Source organism: Glycine soja, chromosome 16, assembly GCF_004193775.1.
Source record: "Glycine soja cultivar W05 chromosome 16, ASM419377v2, whole genome shotgun sequence".
NCBI lineage: Eukaryota > Viridiplantae > Streptophyta > Magnoliopsida > Fabales > Fabaceae > Glycine > Glycine soja.
The window spans coordinates 40,662-57,660 of NC_041017.1; the positions used below are offsets into that span (position 1 = coordinate 40,662).

Genomic DNA, 16,999 nt, shown 5'->3' on the forward strand with positions numbered 1-16,999 from the left:
ACCAAACGCTTCATGTTGTTTTGAACCAAAGGAGAACCCAAATTGGGGCGAAATATCGATCTGAGTACCCGGCGGACAATTGCTTTATGCACCCAGCAAATTGCTTTATCCACCCAGCAAATTGCTTGTACACCCATCACTTTTTCCATTTTTTCAAAATTACTCCTGACAAATTTACCAATCCGTAATTCATATAGACCCATTACGGATACCTCACCAATGGTGATTACGGATACCTCACCAATGGTGACCAATCAAGTTCTGAGATTATCATCAACAAAAACCAAAAACCAAATGAGGTTTGCTATTCTCACCCCACATTCCTCTCTTCCTACCTGTTTTTTTTTTCAAAAACTTTCCCTTATTTTCTATGCCCTGAATTGTCAAAATAAGTCGGTCCAACCTTTTGAATCCAACCCATCTCAACACATCTTATAAATGAACCAATACAATCTAGCTCACTTAAGATTGAGTCTTGAAAAATTTGGTCCGGCTTAACCCACTATAGGTTGGTAAATTAAACGAATTAACCTACTTAAATTTTTTTAAAAAAAATTTGAAGAACTTTTTTTTCCAATTTTATCCCAAACGAGGGAGGAGGGGGGATGCACCCTTTTTTGAAAAAAATTTCAAATAATTGTAATTCATCTTAAGAACATATAGATCCTTTAATTATGCCTCACCAAAAATTCTATTATTGTATAAAGATTATGAGTTTAATTTCAACCAATACACTTTATTTCTCTTTCATTTAATTCTTTATCACAAAATATCATGTCATATCAAAGTCAATATTTAATTTTGAATAATCAACTAAACAAATCAAAATTACAATTTAGTATTTTTATAATAATTGTGTTTTTAATTTCATTTCCTCTTTCTCTCTGTTATAACCGTACAAATGCATGGGTTACTATCTAGTTTTATATATTTGAATTAACCATCTTCAATTTCTCAATCATCGCATTATAATAACCATTAATTCATGCAAAAAGAAAGAAAGAAAAGGTTGAGATCAGATTGTGTACAGCTATGCTAGGGGGAAAATTGCTCGATATACATACATTAAATAGTATATATAATAGAAAGTTATATATACAGAAATGAGATGCAACATAGGTGAATTACAAAAGAACCAAAAAAGAAACTCCAAATGCATACTAGATAGTAAGATACTTAACCAAAAGACATTTCTGCACGCTCGCAACCAATACAAAACTGAACAAGCAAGGGCGATCGAGACTTGGTGATAACGGAGCTATGAAAGAAATAGAAAAGCCACACCCCAAGCCTATCTTCCAAGGTAGATAAAACAGTATTATACCACACCAGCCCTCTGCTTTGGTGCTGTCATGCTGCTCCTGTATAGATGCAGAATACACCAATGATATGCTCCTTATAGGCAATGATGAATTGTTTGCCAGGTTCATTCTCGTTTCTCCAATAGGCCATGATGAAGTGCTTGCCAGGTTTCATACTCGTTTTTCTCACGTTCTACTTCCTACTTTCATCCCAATATCTGTTGTATTGTATATATAACAACTGAAATATTGGAAGACCCAAGACATTAGCAACCAGGCCCCAAAATAGATGACTGGTCCCCAGGATTGACTACTGCTTCAGAGTCCATTTTGCAGGGTTTAACTTCTTCACTGATTGGAAGTCCTATTTTGGGTGAAAGCTTCTTCACCTCCTCTGCAGTGTAGATGAAAATTTTCCTCACAATGCTACAAAATTCACTGCAGTAAAATAGCAAGTCAGAATTTAACATACACATACAAAATTACAAAATGTTGTGCCACAATAAAGCGTCCAAGTAAATATATGCTAGTATCAAATGATCTTACAGCCATGGATCATCCCCAACCATCATCATATCATCTTCATTATCAGTGTACACAACCTGCCATTCTTTTGTCGATCCGCAGAGCTCACCATTGATGTCAAACATCTCTTCCAATTTCCTTAGCAGATCCTCATATCCATCGAACCGTGTTAAATCCACAGCCCTTCCAACAGCCATACCTTGCATGTGAACCTGGAATAATAAAAAACTTGGATCATAAATAATTTTATTACACTACGCAGGGATTGCCCTCTTGTCAACCAGAGAATGCTAAACTACTTTCCAGTCCAAGGAAAACAAGATGAATACAATTTAATTGGAATCATCCAAAAGAAAAAAGCCTTTTAACCCTTGCTACTTACTATAACTTTTATCACTGTTGCTAAGACAATATTCTAGCTAATGATGATTCATGGAATGTATTTCAATGAAAATGTTGAAAGATTTTTTCCAGATGAACCCAATTGATAAAGATTGTGTGGACCATGGAAACATTGGAACTTGTAGTGTATCTGGACAATGGAAACTTGTATTGTGTATCAGTGTGTGAATAAAATATATTAGATCTACATATCCAACATTATATTACGGACTGTATCAGATGATGTCAATAATTCAGATAGATTCTAAAAACATATTATAAGGAGCTAAAAATCATCATACAATTCTATAAAATGAAGATGCAAAAATGAAATACATATAACTTGTCATACAGTCAACTAAATTAGAACATAAGAAACTAATGCCAACTGCCAAGAATGTTGCAGTATTGTAAATTAAAATGGGGAGGGGATGCAGGGTGTTTTACACCAACACAAACAATTATACTACCTTTGTGCAACTTCTTATTTGCCTGCTCTGTGACTCCTGGGGAGACCGCAGGCATGATTTTTCAGCATCACAACTTACCGAAGGGAAATCAGATCGATTAACATTTGATGGTTCAGAATGCTGGTCAGACTCAGCATCCAAAGATGGAAGGAGGCCATCATCACCCACCCTTCCTGACAAACTGACCATTGGTAGACTTTCTTCATTAGAATTAGAATTGTCATGTAACTGAATCCCAAAGAGCCTACATCCATTTGCAGTCCCTTGTCTCTTCTCTCCAAATTCTTTAACTGCTACAGGAGAAAAAGATTCTGTGGAGTTTTCGATCCTACTAGACCAATATATTGACTTGTTGGAAGCAGAGCAGTTCCCACCAAAACCAAGAAAACCAGTTGCAGTGGAATTGAAATTGGTTGATGGATAGACATCTCGCCCATGTTGATGGTCACGATAAGAGAATGGTGCAGATTCAACTGGTGATTTCCATACACCTGATGCACAGAAAAAGAAAATTTGAGTAAAAGCAGTGTGGATAACACAATTTTATAGAGAAATTAGGTATGCCCAAGCCACCTTGCAGAGAAGAATCAAGCATTGTTGAAGGTAGAATGGGAGGCCGCGATCTCTTGTTTCTTTGGGATGGCTGGGAGTTTGTAGGAGGGTTAGACACAAGTGGCTCCAATTCCCATGGAGAAACTCTATCAGGACGCAAAATAGACGATGGTTCATCCCATTGAACCTGAAATACATCATAGATCATAAGACTAATGAACCAAAAGCTGCTACATAAATTTCAAATCCTGGTGAATTATCAAGGTGTCGTCAGCATGTTGTCTTTTGCCCTCATCATGCACACAAAATCTTGGCCATTTTCTGGCACCTAAATTCTCTTTTTTTTTTTTCAATAACATCTCTTTCCTTATAGACCAGTTAATATATCCAACCATCAAGGAAATATCATTACTAGATTGTTCCATAAACAAAGCATCCTCATTATTGATCTTTCTTAACCAATTTAAAGACAAGGAAGAATAATGTCTGTTTTTTTTTGGTAGTTTTTACCAAAATTAAAACATACGTGGAAAAATTTTAAAAATTTGAATTCTATGGAGTGCAAACTACAAAAAAGAAAAAAAAAATTGGAAGCGTAACTAAAGCCTCATTAACCTTTAATGACCGCCACTCAGAATCAGCCCAGACTAATGACTTATTATCTTCAACACCCACAATCGTACCACTGAACCTGTATTCAGGGGGAGGGGTCAGTTTATCAGATTGCACAACGCACTAAAATCAAAAATAAATTTTCAAGCAACAGCTAGTGCACCTTCTTTCAGGAACTTCATCACCCTCAAATCTCATTTTGAATCTCATCCCAACAGAAAGTTTATGACTTTGAGCTTCAAGGTACTTGTTGACACTCACAATAAACTCAGACCGGCTAGTTCTATAAAATAAATATTGATAAGTCAGCAGAAAATCTCAATAAAGCAACAAAAGCAAACTTAAATATCATCCCAATCAAGTCAAATTAATTTCACTAATAAAGAAAATTGTCTATTAATTGCACAAAAGCAGGCATACAAACATACAAATACAAACAAAACACAGTTCTATGTTAGTTCAAGGTATCATTAATGTTAGCAAAACATAACAAGCTGGGCAAGAACAACATCATGAACTGATAATATAATATTGACGTGAAAACTAATAACTTCATAGCATGAAAAACAAGACCTGGGCTTGTAAAATACAGAAAACAATGTTCCTGTGGCAATGGCATGAGATGCAGTAGCCAGGACACCCAGATGCATACTGTGACTGGATATAACAGAAGATGGCATGTTGCTATGCTGTCTCATGAGTCTCCTAACTCCAACTCGCAGCTCTCCATTTTCACCCCTGGAATATTGCATACAAGAAAAACAAAACCACAATCACTAACAAGGAGGAACAAAAAGCAATGAAAAATATGCTAAGTACTTTGTCTTGCCTTCAGAGGAAGGTACAATACTTCAACTAAACAACTTGCCTTAAGAATATAAATGCATCACCAGCCACTAATTTTTTGGAACTGACAAAGACACTCCACCCAGTGGTCAGTAAGTGGCGCCTAGGTTGTCCTGCATATTACTCTGCACAGTCAGGAACTCGCTGACATTATGAACATCAAATCTAATCTCATCATCCCATCTCATATTATACAATTCAATAACATAACAGCAGGGCATTCACTTGCGAACCCACAAAGTTATAAATGATGTCAGGATTTACATCAGAGAACCTTTTCTGAAAAAGCTACTGATGAGTAACATTCATTCAACTGAAAGAAAAATTAACAGACCAACTGAAAAGCTAATGGTAAAGTGAACTACACACCCCAAAAAACATGAGTAAATTACATTAACCACCCTTGAGGTTTCATGAAATTACACAAACTCACCCTGCTTTTTTAACTTTTACAGCAACCTCCCTTGAAGGGAAACATGGTGCAATGTTTTTCAAACAATTATGCTGTTTGGTTGAGAGGATGGAAATAGAAAAGAAACTTTTTAATCAAAGTAGAGTGTAGGAGGTGTGGGATCCACACAATTTCTTCTCTATTTCTCTCCCTCACCCATCAACCAAACACAGCATTAAGGAGGGTTAGTGTAGGAGTAGAAAAAATGGGAAGTCTGTATAATTTCACAAAACCTTAGGGATGGTTAGTGTAATTTACTCCAAAAAATTAAACCTAAGTGAAGCTCTATTCTGTCAGTAAGGAAAAGTTAAGTACCTATAGGTCAACTAGCAATATGAAAAAGAGATACATAATTATACATAGCATACAAGATTGATATCATAAAAAGAAAACTAATCCCTTTCCGATTACAACTCTACAAAAAAAATCTATCGAGCATGCTTGGCATAACACGCAAGTCCTAAAATTTGTTTTACTTTGAAAAAATTGTTGCATATTCCAAACGCAGTATGCTTACTCAGCATATTCAATCTGTAGAAATATGCAACGACCACATCCACACTCTTTAATAGGTACACATGATAAACAGTCCAAAAATTAGGGGTGCGGGGCTGGCAAGCTACATACCTCGAAAAATATGTCTAAAATGCCATTCATTCCCATGCAGATCAGTTGCAACCAATTCTTGCCATGGTGGCTGTTGAGTCATATCCTGAACAAAACATGAAAATTATAGAGTAAAGGACAACTGAAGACAATCATGAACAAGTGTGTCTAATGACTTTCAGAATGATAAAAAATACTAACCAGTGGCGGCAGGCAATCATCTGCATGCCTTCGAAGAACAGAGAAACCTCCATGAGTGCTAGTGTCAGAAGCAGTGAGTGTCTTGCAAAATGAATGGACTGTACACCTTGGAGATTCGGGCAAAGGATCATCAGGGCTTGTCACCTCGCTTTGCTAAACCAACAAGACACGGAAAATTAAGAAATACATAAAATGAGATTTAAAAAAAAACTAAATGGGCAAGAAACTATATGACTGGAAAATGAGTTGAGAGATAATCGAAAACAGAAAATGTTGAAAGATAACAACCATGTCAAGCAAAGAAAAAGAGTGCACTCACATCTGCTTCAGGAAGCAAAGTTATTTGTGCATATACTTCATCTGTTTCAGGTTCAGCCTACATGATCAAGAAGAATTTAACCATACAATATGATCATAGTGAAGCACAACAAATTTCCAAATCAACACAAAAGTATCCAGTAAGATTGCAGAAGAAAATCATGACTCACTCGAAGATGAACATTGACCACTTTACATAAAATTTTAGACGGCAGATTGAAGGAAGGCATTTGCTGCTCCAATCCCTGATTCATAGATGCCTCAAGCTATAAAATAAAAAAGCACATGTAAGATAAAAACAAAACTTTACAATGCAAGTACAACAAAAATCATATTGTGCTCAAGCTCAACAAGAAAAAAGTCTGGAATTATGGATCAAAGTTACTTCTAAAGTATGATTTGAAATGCCATCACGAGAGAAACTGGTTCCTGACAATGTAATAATCAAAAGCATAAGCATAAACAATTCAATAGAGTATGTGACCAAGCACAGCTTGTGCAGATTTAAAACTCAACAAACAACATACCATAAACAAAGACATCTCCCACCAAAAAGCAAGTAAGGTCAAGAAAGAACAAATATTTTCCAGATAAAATTGTTATGAGAAGCATTGTAAGGTAAACCATGACAACGTCAACAAGATATTAATTGGAAACAAAACAATTAAGCTAGTAACCAAAACATTGTCTGGAGCAAGATTAAAAAAAATGAAAAAAAAAGTAGTAGCAGAAGCATCTCATTCAATTAAAGTCAGAAATTAAGAGAACATGCCCAGGCAAGTTATACCTGTTCCATATGACCTTGCGGGAAGTAATAAACTCTCTCCCCTTCACGCGGAAGAGTGACAAGGGGTCCAGCACAGGCATGCCACAATTCCTTGTATAAAGCATCATTGGTTGCACCTATAAAACAACACATGAAAGGGCTTATGTGGTTTTAAAAATGCTAAAACTACTTCTTATTAGATGATATCATTTTATTCAAGCTGATAAGGGTGAAGGGAGCCTTTGCTGAGGCAAAGCACAGCTGACAGCAATTACGAAGCTATGTTTGAGGCGAAGCCCAATTAGTGGTGTTTACTTATATTTGGTAGCAAGCAGATATGCATGTTGAATCGAAGCAGCATTTGCATTGAATGTGAATTATTATGAGGAAAGAAAGAGAACAACGTCATGGGCATAGCAAGCTAAATATGAATAAGCAGTTAGATAGATGTGAGGAAATATGTTATTTAATATTAGAAAGGAAGCAATGAAATCAGTAATAAAAGTGAAAGAGTGGAGCGAAACCTGGCGCAGCGGAAGCCATGTCTAAGAGAATGAATTGTTATTGTGTGCTGTGCCCTAACTTACTGAAGAGAGACGAGAATTGAGATGAAAATGGATCCAGTCCACCAGAATTGCAGAAGCAAGTGAGTAGGGTTACGATTTGCACAGATCGAAATTGGATCGCCGATAAGGTCGTGTTTGGCTTCAAGCCGACACAACCCCTATCTTTCTCTTTCTAATTCTATACACCGCAGCGCGAGATACTTACTTCCCAGAGTATTCGTAATTTAGCACTAGTATATTGTACTGAATAAATAAATAACTCTTCCATTTTATTTTTTTACCAGGAAGCTCTTCCTTTCTAAATTTTTTAAATAATAAAAAAATAAAAGTTAAATACAAAGTGAGTTAGTTGATCATTTATGAGTTTTATATTAAATAGGCATTTTAGCAATGCTTAATATGGCATTGAGAAAATAAGTAAATATATCTCAGATAAAAAAAAATACATAATCATTGATCTAGTAAAAAATTACGTTAGTTGATGCTAAAATAGTCCTAGATTGTAAAAACTTGAATCCTTGTAATGTTGCTTAGGTTAAGGTATCTAGATTTAACTATAGCATCAATTGGATTGTAGTTAAGGATAAGCAATTCTTTTGGTATTTTTATTGTACCATATTCATCATTTGCCTGACCTAAATACCCATCTCTAATTTCAAGGATTCATTTTGCAAAGTTTGTAACTTCATGTGTAGTGTCTGAATTTGACTACAAGCGCAAATTCTTAGTAAGTTTTAAGACATGACAGTGACTTCGAGATGCATTTATAATTACGTGCATTATGTCCGAACAGGTTACTCTCAGAGTCACAGGTAAGATTTACCTAAAGTTTCCACTATAAACAACTACTTTTCCTTCGAAAACAATGTCACTATCGTCACTAATTTCCATTATATCATTTAAGGTTTTGTTTAGTACTTCAAAACAAAATTTGTGTGTCATAAGTGCTTCATCCCATGTAATCAAACTTGTAACTTTAAGCAACTCAGCTAACTCATTCCCATGGGTTATATTACAAACTAAGTCATCTAAAGTTGGCACAGGAATCCTAAACTTTGAATGTGTTGTTCTTCCACTAGGTGGTAATAAAGAAGCAATTTCAGTGGATGCAATTGTCAAAACAATTTTTTTTCTTTGCTAAGTGTTGAAGCCAAAGTTTTCCACATATATGTTTTGCTTGTGCCATCACATATGTATAAGAAAAACATGTCGCTCTTTTCCTCAATAACAACTTGCATTATTTGATTATATATTTGTAGTTGTTCATCTAAAACATTTTTTTAGTTGAAAAACTGTTTGTCAGTAGAATTAATTAACAAATGAATACGTTAAAGTTTAAAGGTAATAAGGTCATCTAAAAATATAATAAAATTATATGATAGTTATCTGTGTTAAAAAAAACTATTTGTTAGTATAATTAATTAATAGAAAAATCAATTACAGAACATAATTACTTAAAATGATAATGAATGGAATGTAAAATGAATGATACCAGTAGGAGCAGAGAATAATGTTTTGAATTCAACATCTAATTCAGCAAGATCAAAATCTAGTTCCAAATGTATCACACAATTTCCTATATAATTGGGCAATTTTGCAGTTGTGCATGGTATTGGTGGATAATCCTTTTAATCTCTTTCCACTTGCACACAACAACTTCTCAATCTCCAATAAAGTTGAATTTTTCAATTCATCATTACTCACTTGCAAAGCTATATAGCACAGTAAAAATAAATAAACAAATAAAGTGGATATTGTTTAATATATATGTATAAGGATTGGTATGTGTGTGTGTGTGTATAATACATATCTAATGTATTAAGATAATTAAATGTATAAATTACCTTCATCATGTAATACTCTCTGCTGACAATATAAAATATCATCAACCAACCAATGTCATGTTTGTTTCCAAAACCTCCTCTGGTTTATTAATGGAATTTATGATTGGCATTGTAACAAAAAGTTTTCTCAAGTAATGACCTATACCTAGTATTCTGCTTATTTAATTGATTCAACATATTCTTTATCATCTTGATGAAAGGCCACTGCAAAACAAACATCTCTAAATGTAGGATACACAACATTTGCCACTATTCTTATATCTTCATAATAGGTAGGCCCTTTGCACACCGTCAACATCATCCTTAGGTAATATAGTTCTCCACGGGTAGGTGAAATCCAAATTAACTTACCAATTGTGAACCCTTTTTTTTGCGTGGTTTCCCGCACCTATCTCTTTTATTATATACAAACTTTGTCACAAATTTTGGATAGGTCAACCTCCTTACTTCAGGATAGATTCTACTAGCATTAATCAACAACTTTGAACCCTGCCATGTATTAGTTATTGTAATTGGGTAAACTCCTGTCAATTTAATAATAGGAAATAAGTTTGATGATTAAGTAATAGAAAAAAATATGACCAAGCCACCATTTTTTTTAAAATCCAAATCAAAAGTGCAAAACCTTGTGCCTCTTTGATGCTAGTGTGTGTTAACATAATAACCACACCCGTCTCTCTCAAATAATTCACCAATTGTAAACAAAGGTCATCACAAAGAGTACAAGTAGCAATTTGACTACTATGATAAAAAAATAATTATATAAAGCTCATACTAAGCACACAAAGAATAATAAAATAGATAGAAATAGTTATTGTACCTTAGATCTTTCATGGTAAAGAGGACCCTCTTTGGACTACTATAAATATGATGTGATGCCAACTCATGAACAACACCAATGGCATCTAAAATATGAAAGAAAATAGGGAAAAAAGATAATAATTCATATACATCCTCACTACATAAAACTAATTGTAGACAAAAACATAAGATACTGAAACTTGTTTAACAATAAATAACATTAGCAACTAACAGATCATGTCAGTAGGTTCCAGCAAGGATATCAACAAAAATAATAAAGTCATATGCCTTTAAAGGGATATTAGGCAGGTCTTGTTCTATGAGAATAGAGGCATCGGTAAAAATTAACTTATACGGATGCAAACATAGCTTATATTGGCCCTCATTGTTTACAATTTTAAAGTTATGCATCATATAACTGTTGTTCTCATTTAAAGTCAATTTCCATGTATTTAACTCATCCTTTCTTATTAGGACATGAATCTTATCAGTATGCGAGAACAAAACTCATAGTCCAAAGGTAATAATATGAAAAGATAAATTATTATAACATCATACAATATCAATTAACAACATAAGAAAGTTAAATAAGACAACATTTTCATCTAGGATATTCATTCCAACTTGTTTAGATTCATCTTTAGTTTCAACAAATCATAGGTTTATGATTCTAACTGCAAGCTTCAAGGTATCTTTTGTATTATCTATATCCCTTACGAAATTATTGTGACGTGCCATGCCTGGAGAAAAAAATAATATAATATTAAAAAGAGAAAAAATAATCAACAACTAATAATAATCGTCTATTCGACATAATTTGGCAACACGATCAACCAGAGAATCAACTCATAAATTTAAGTCTTTTGTGCAATACCAAAATCTTTCAGCAAAATCATATAGAGAAAATGTTCACCTTTTGTTTTGTAACTATTTTTGTAGAAAACCAAAATGTCCTTTCCCACCCAAAACACAATCACCAAATGAAAAACGTATCCAAACAGAGAAATGAAAAAAGAAACTCCTCAGTCTGAATATCAGAATCATTGTTTAGTTCTTTCATATTGCACAATCGAATCCTATTTACAGAAACCACAGTTCAACCAGTCACGTGTATCAATCAAAATGAAAATAGAGAGAAAAAAATCTAAGGAAGGAAAAGAAGAAAAATCTAAAGCCGACTCATTCTTTTTTTTTAATCCCTTTTTTAACTTATTTCTTTTCCAAGTTCACTATACCCACATGACTTATCTTCTCTATTGTCTTTGGCCCATTCAAGTCTCCCTCAAGAGTGCTACTAGGTGCACCCAGCATTATTGCTGGTGCACCCAACACTTATTGTGAAAAGTCACAAATGCCCTTATTATTTTTTTTAAAAAGGCCTTTTCTTCTTCTTTCTTTTCCTCCTCCCGCGAGACTCTTCTTCTTCTTTCTTTTCTGCGAGCATCTTCTCCTTCCGCGAGACTCTTCCGCCGGCGGCCCTTTCTTCCTTCTTCCTCATTCTTCCGCGAGGTGGTTGTGCTTCTCCAACGCGAGCTACTGCTTCTCCCTCCTTCGAGTGCGCTTCTTCCATTCTTCCACAAGGTTCTGCTCTTCTGTTCTTCATCGAGGTAAGCTTCCATTGTCCCTTTTTTTGTTTGTTATTGCTTGCATTGTTGCTTCCATTGTTGCTTCAATTGTTGTCGGCCATGGCGTAAACGGAAAGTTGTTGTGAATACTTTACGGATCACCTGATTCGTAAGTATGTTCCGGATCAAGTTGATCCAGAAGATGTTTACGGATCAAGTTGATCCGTAAACTATTTGTTAGTAGCTTACGGATCACTTGATCCGTAAGCATTTTCCGGATCAACTTGATCCGGAAGATGCTTACGGATCAAGTGGTCTGTAAAGTATGTTGAGTAACTTACGGATCAAGTAATCCGTAAAAGTCACAGCTTTATTTTAATTAGGAATTTTGGTGTTTTTATTTACATATCCATGTGAAAAATTGTTTGTTTCTGTTCATTCAAGGTTAATTTAATTCCCTCAACTATTTAGGAGTTTTTATTTAGGTCTCTAAACTAAAATAATAGTAATTGTGTCGTTGATCTTGTAAAATATTTGTAATTGATCTCTTAAGATTTTTAAAGCCACCACAAATTTTCATTTTCTGACAATTTCATGCTATTATAAGGCTTCAAAATAGAAAAACATATTTTAAACAAAAATGTGGCTGCTCCCAAGTAAGGCCTATACCCAAGTGCCAAAGATATGATTTTTTTATAGTTCAATTAGTTGAGAAGTCTTGTGCCTCAAGCCCATGAGGACATGAACAAGCTTATGACCTTTGTCACTTGAGAGCCAAAGAAAAACCATACAATTCTTGTGATATAAATAAATCTTGTGATATTCAATCATCACTATCATAATTTTGTAGGAATGTAACAAAATTTGGTGGTATTCTAAAACTGTTGAGACTATCTAGCAATTTCACCCAAACTGTTGAAACTTTTCTAAACTCCCATTCTTTCTTTTTTAGTGGATAGTTAAACTTTTCTTTATCCCATCACATATAATTCCTTCTCTCTTATTGAAGGTTGTCGAGACATTAGTATACTTAGTCATCTTTTATTTCAATTCTACATAGCTTCTCTATGATAGGCTAAAAGATCTTGCTAGTTTTTCTTTTTTTTTTGCTTTTATCAATTTGTTTAGATAAGGAATCTTCATCTTCAATATCACTAGTTAATTAAAAAAGACCATACTTTTGAATATGTTGTTCAAATCCAAGAGGAAGAAGGAGTAGATGTTAATGTATGAAGTGCTAGTATATCTTTGAGAGGAAAGAGATTTTGCTTTTTTATTGGGATAATCTATGAGAAGTTATCTTCTGTTTTGAATGTTGATCGGTCATTCTTTATCTAGTTGCTCCAAAAATTATAGGTTGAACCAAATGAATAAGCATAAAGCTTGACCAGTCCACATAAGTGAGGCTTCTATTTGCCAAAAGATGAGGAGTATTAATTGTTAACATTGTCTGAAAATAGTGAGAGCCTTTGAGCTTAGGATAGTAAGTATTGTCTTCAACTATCCTAAGAGCTAGTTCTCAGTTAATTTCAAACCACTGAGAGCCTTTTCACTAGTCACTCATGTTGATTTCAAATTATTTTGTTTGTCATTAGAAGCATATTCCCCCAATGAGTCTGAAAAGTGTACAAAACCTATTAAAACATGCGCACCTCACTGAAAAAAGACTAAGGATAAGATCATGAACAAAGCATGAGCCAGAAACCCAAGGATCAAGAGGGAATAAAGGATCATCAAGAAACAATATGGAGTTGCTTCCATTTCAAGAAGATTGATTTCTTCTTTCTTTGGCTTTGTTCATCTAATATCAATAATATTAGGATCCATAATCAATTTCCATTCAATCATATAGTGTACTGAATAAAAACTAACCCGATAAAAGCCTAACATGTGTAGCCTTTCTTGGCATGCCTTTCTTGAAAGCCTGACAGCTTGTGCGACTTTCAGTCAATAAAATTTGCGTTAGACCAATGAAATTTGAGTGAATGAAATGGGTGATTGAATTTGTGTCACTCATTTGCAGATCATGGTTAGGACGAGAGGATTAGGTCGTGTTTTAGGTCAGGTTACTGGCAGAGGAGATCGTGATGATTCTGATGATGCTCCGCAGCGTCGACGACCTACTGCATCCGCACGGAGGCAGCGAGTCGCTGTGACTGCGGATCACATCGATGAGTGAGTCATCCCTGCACCAGATGTTCAGGATGACCCGATGGAGGCACCAGCTGCTGTGGAGGACATTCCTGCGGACGCAGGCGCAGAGGCGGCTGAGGATTAGCCTCAGGGATTTCCGGGTGGTCCGAGCGACCCATCTGTGTTGACAACGTATGCAGATCACGTTGCTTGCAGCGTATGGACGGGAGAGGTATTTATACTATTTATTTTTAGTTACTTGTAAATTATACTTTATGATTGAAATTAGTTTTCCTTTAAATGATTATTTTAACGAATTTTGCGTTCCTTTTATACTTCAATTCAGGAGCGTCCTGAATTGAAGTTATCCTCGCATGGGAGGAAGGTCCATAGCTTAGGCAGGCCTGTCCCTGCCATTGAGGGACTCATCGCTGGTACAGGACTAAGTCCTCTGATCGCGTGTTCGGTAGACACCGACGATCGGGGACTTTTGTCCGCGTTTGTGGAGCGCTGACACCGGGAGACGTCTAGTTTCCATCTCCCGGTGGGTGAGCTGACCATCACATTGGACGACGTCTCCTCTCTTTTTCATCTTCCCGTTATAAGCGACTTTCACGCATTTGAGCCATTGCACGTGGATGATGTGGTTCAGATGCTGGTGGACTTGCTGATGGTGTCTCCAGAGTTTGCTAGGGCTGAGACAGTCCAGTGTTGCGGACCGTACGTACGCCTGCAATGGGTACGTGATGTATATCAGCGCCGATGCCAGGCAGGTCATTGGACAGCTGCGGCTCGTGCATATCTTCTTCACCTGCTGGGTTGCACTTTGTTTGCTAACAAGAGTGCAACCAATGTTCATGTTGTCTACTTGGAGGCCCTTCGGGACCTCAGTATGATAGATAGGTACGCTTGGGGAGTGGCTGCTTTGGTTCATATGTACGACTAGCTGAACGATGCATCCATGAGCCACAGTCGACAGCTTGGCGGTTACATCACACTGCTGCAGGCAACTAATATGTTTTTCATTCATTCAGGCTAAACAATGTTCAACTTTAAATTTTGTTACACTTTCATTATTAATGTTTATAATTTGAATGTTACATTTGTAGTGCTGGATTTACGAGCACTTTTCGTCAGTTGCGGAGTCCACCGCTGATCAGGACTACGACGAGGCTTCTCCGCGTGCGTGCAGATGGATTGTGACGAAGAAGACCGTGAAGAGCATTTGCATGCCGTCGTATAGGGAGCACCTGAACCGACTCCGGATTCCGGATGTCTGTTGGATCCCGTATGGGGAGCATCGGGAGGTCCGGGACTTCCACGTCAGATCATGCTACTCCGGTCTCTTGCGCTGGGGGCATGTTGCTGTGTATTACCGACCGGAGAGGGTCGTGTGGCAGTTTGGTTACACGCAGACCATTCCTGCTCCTCCTGTCGATTCATGGGTCTCGTATGATGATATACACGATAGGTGGATGCACTACGAGGATCATATCGTATCTGCAGGTGAGGTGTGTGTGGTGCCAGGGGCGTGTTCCAGTGACTACATCGACTGGTTCTTCCGCATCTCCCATCCTTTCATGACACCAGGCCACACAGTAGATCCTCTGCCTCATGGTCATGCCCCGCAGCCCCGAGTCGTCCCTCAGGCCCCGCAGACGGATATCCCTCGCGTGCCGGAGCCAGAAGCATCGTCGACATCTACGGAGGAGCCCAGACATGCAGTGGTAAGTAATACTAATAATTTACGTCATTTACCTCAATATTTGCATAATAATTTGTGTAATTAGTTTGTTTTGTATGTAACAGGAAGTTTGTGATGACATTGCTGAGCGGTTGGAGCGTCATCTGAGTCTAGGGGTGGTCACGCCTGGCTCATCGACACATGAGGTGATCGAAGAATGTCTCAGATTGGCCAGGAGTGTCACACAGGACCATCTAGTATACGTTAGGTGTAGACGCAGACGGCACACTGATCAGGCTTAGTTTATGTACATATTTTACATTGATATTCCTTGTATATACACATATTGTACATGAACTCATTTCATGAGTATTGTTGGTTTTATTTATTTTCATTACTAATGTTAGTTTTATTTATTTTCATTGATTGTGTATTCCATTTGTGTCTATATACACGCGTGTTATTAAAATGGTCTAGTTAACTTAGTTTACCAACTAATAAAAAATAATTAAAAATATAACGTTAAATATAATTGAAATAAAGAAGTTGAAAATGGGGTAAAAAAAATAATTAACCAAAAAATGGACATCATTCGTTATCTAAAGTAGTTAGTATTTTAATTTTTTATATAAATGGACATCAAAATATAACTTTAAAATGTATTATAAAGTAGTTAGTATTTTAATTTTTTATACAATACTAATTATTTTTTTTATATTATTTATAATATTAATAATGATATGATTAATTCTTTATAATATTATCTTTTATGTATTTATTGATTTTTATTAATATGTATAAAATAACCTTAAACAATAATTATAATGGGACTGAGTAAGTATTTTAATATCATCTTCTAAACAAATTTATTCTAAAAAATTATATTAAAAAATTATTTTTCCTCTTACGGATCAACTTGATCCGTAACTTCCGGATCAAGTTGATCCGTAAGTCTCTTACGAATCAACTTACGGATCAAGTTGATCCGTAGGAGAAAAACTAAACAAAGACAATTTTGACATTTTTTAAGAATGCTGGGTGCACCAGCAATAATGCTGGGTGCACCTAGCAACACTCCTCCCTCAATTAGCTCACTCAACCAAGTCCAATAACAACTTACAAAGTCTAATTTACTAATGTGTCCTGAACATGCCTGGGTCCAACTTAAGAGGCTATAAATGAAATTTCATATATTTACCACTTTCATTTATGTTTAGTAGAAATCAGTTTACAAAAAATTCATCTAATTTTCATATTAATTCATGAAATTTAAATAAAAGTTGGTAAAATAAAAATAAAAACATGTAAATTATTCAAAATAAAAACATATAAAATAAAATTAAGAGATTTATATATTAAATATTTGTTAATTTTAAA

General features: G+C 35.6%; 1 protein-coding gene across 3 annotated transcripts; it reads right to left on the minus strand.

Annotated features, from left to right (window-relative positions):
• Positions 1-1,036: 1,036 nt before the first annotated feature.
• Positions 1,037-7,817, minus strand: LOC114390502 (auxin response factor 1-like). 3 transcript variants are annotated; one of them, XM_028351239.1, is made up of 14 exons: positions 7,554-7,817; positions 7,051-7,166; positions 6,434-6,529; positions 6,265-6,321; positions 5,946-6,098; positions 5,766-5,850; positions 4,710-4,800; positions 4,415-4,579; positions 4,005-4,124; positions 3,845-3,920; positions 3,251-3,416; positions 2,756-3,168; positions 1,848-2,038; positions 1,037-1,739 (listed from the first exon to the last, which is right to left on the minus strand). In XM_028351239.1, the coding sequence occupies exons 1-14, from the start codon at positions 7,570-7,572 to the stop codon at positions 1,568-1,570; spliced, it is 1,920 nt and encodes a 639-aa protein (XP_028207040.1). In that variant the 5' UTR covers positions 7,573-7,817; the 3' UTR covers positions 1,037-1,567. The 3 variants fall into 3 exon arrangements, with proteins under 3 accessions (XP_028207040.1, XP_028207039.1, XP_028207041.1); XM_028351238.1 differs by having other exon boundaries at positions 2,678-3,168; XM_028351240.1 differs by lacking the exon at positions 7,554-7,817 and adding an exon at positions 6,649-6,692 and having other exon boundaries at positions 1,568-1,739; positions 2,678-3,168.
• Positions 7,818-16,999: the final 9,182 nt, after the last annotated feature.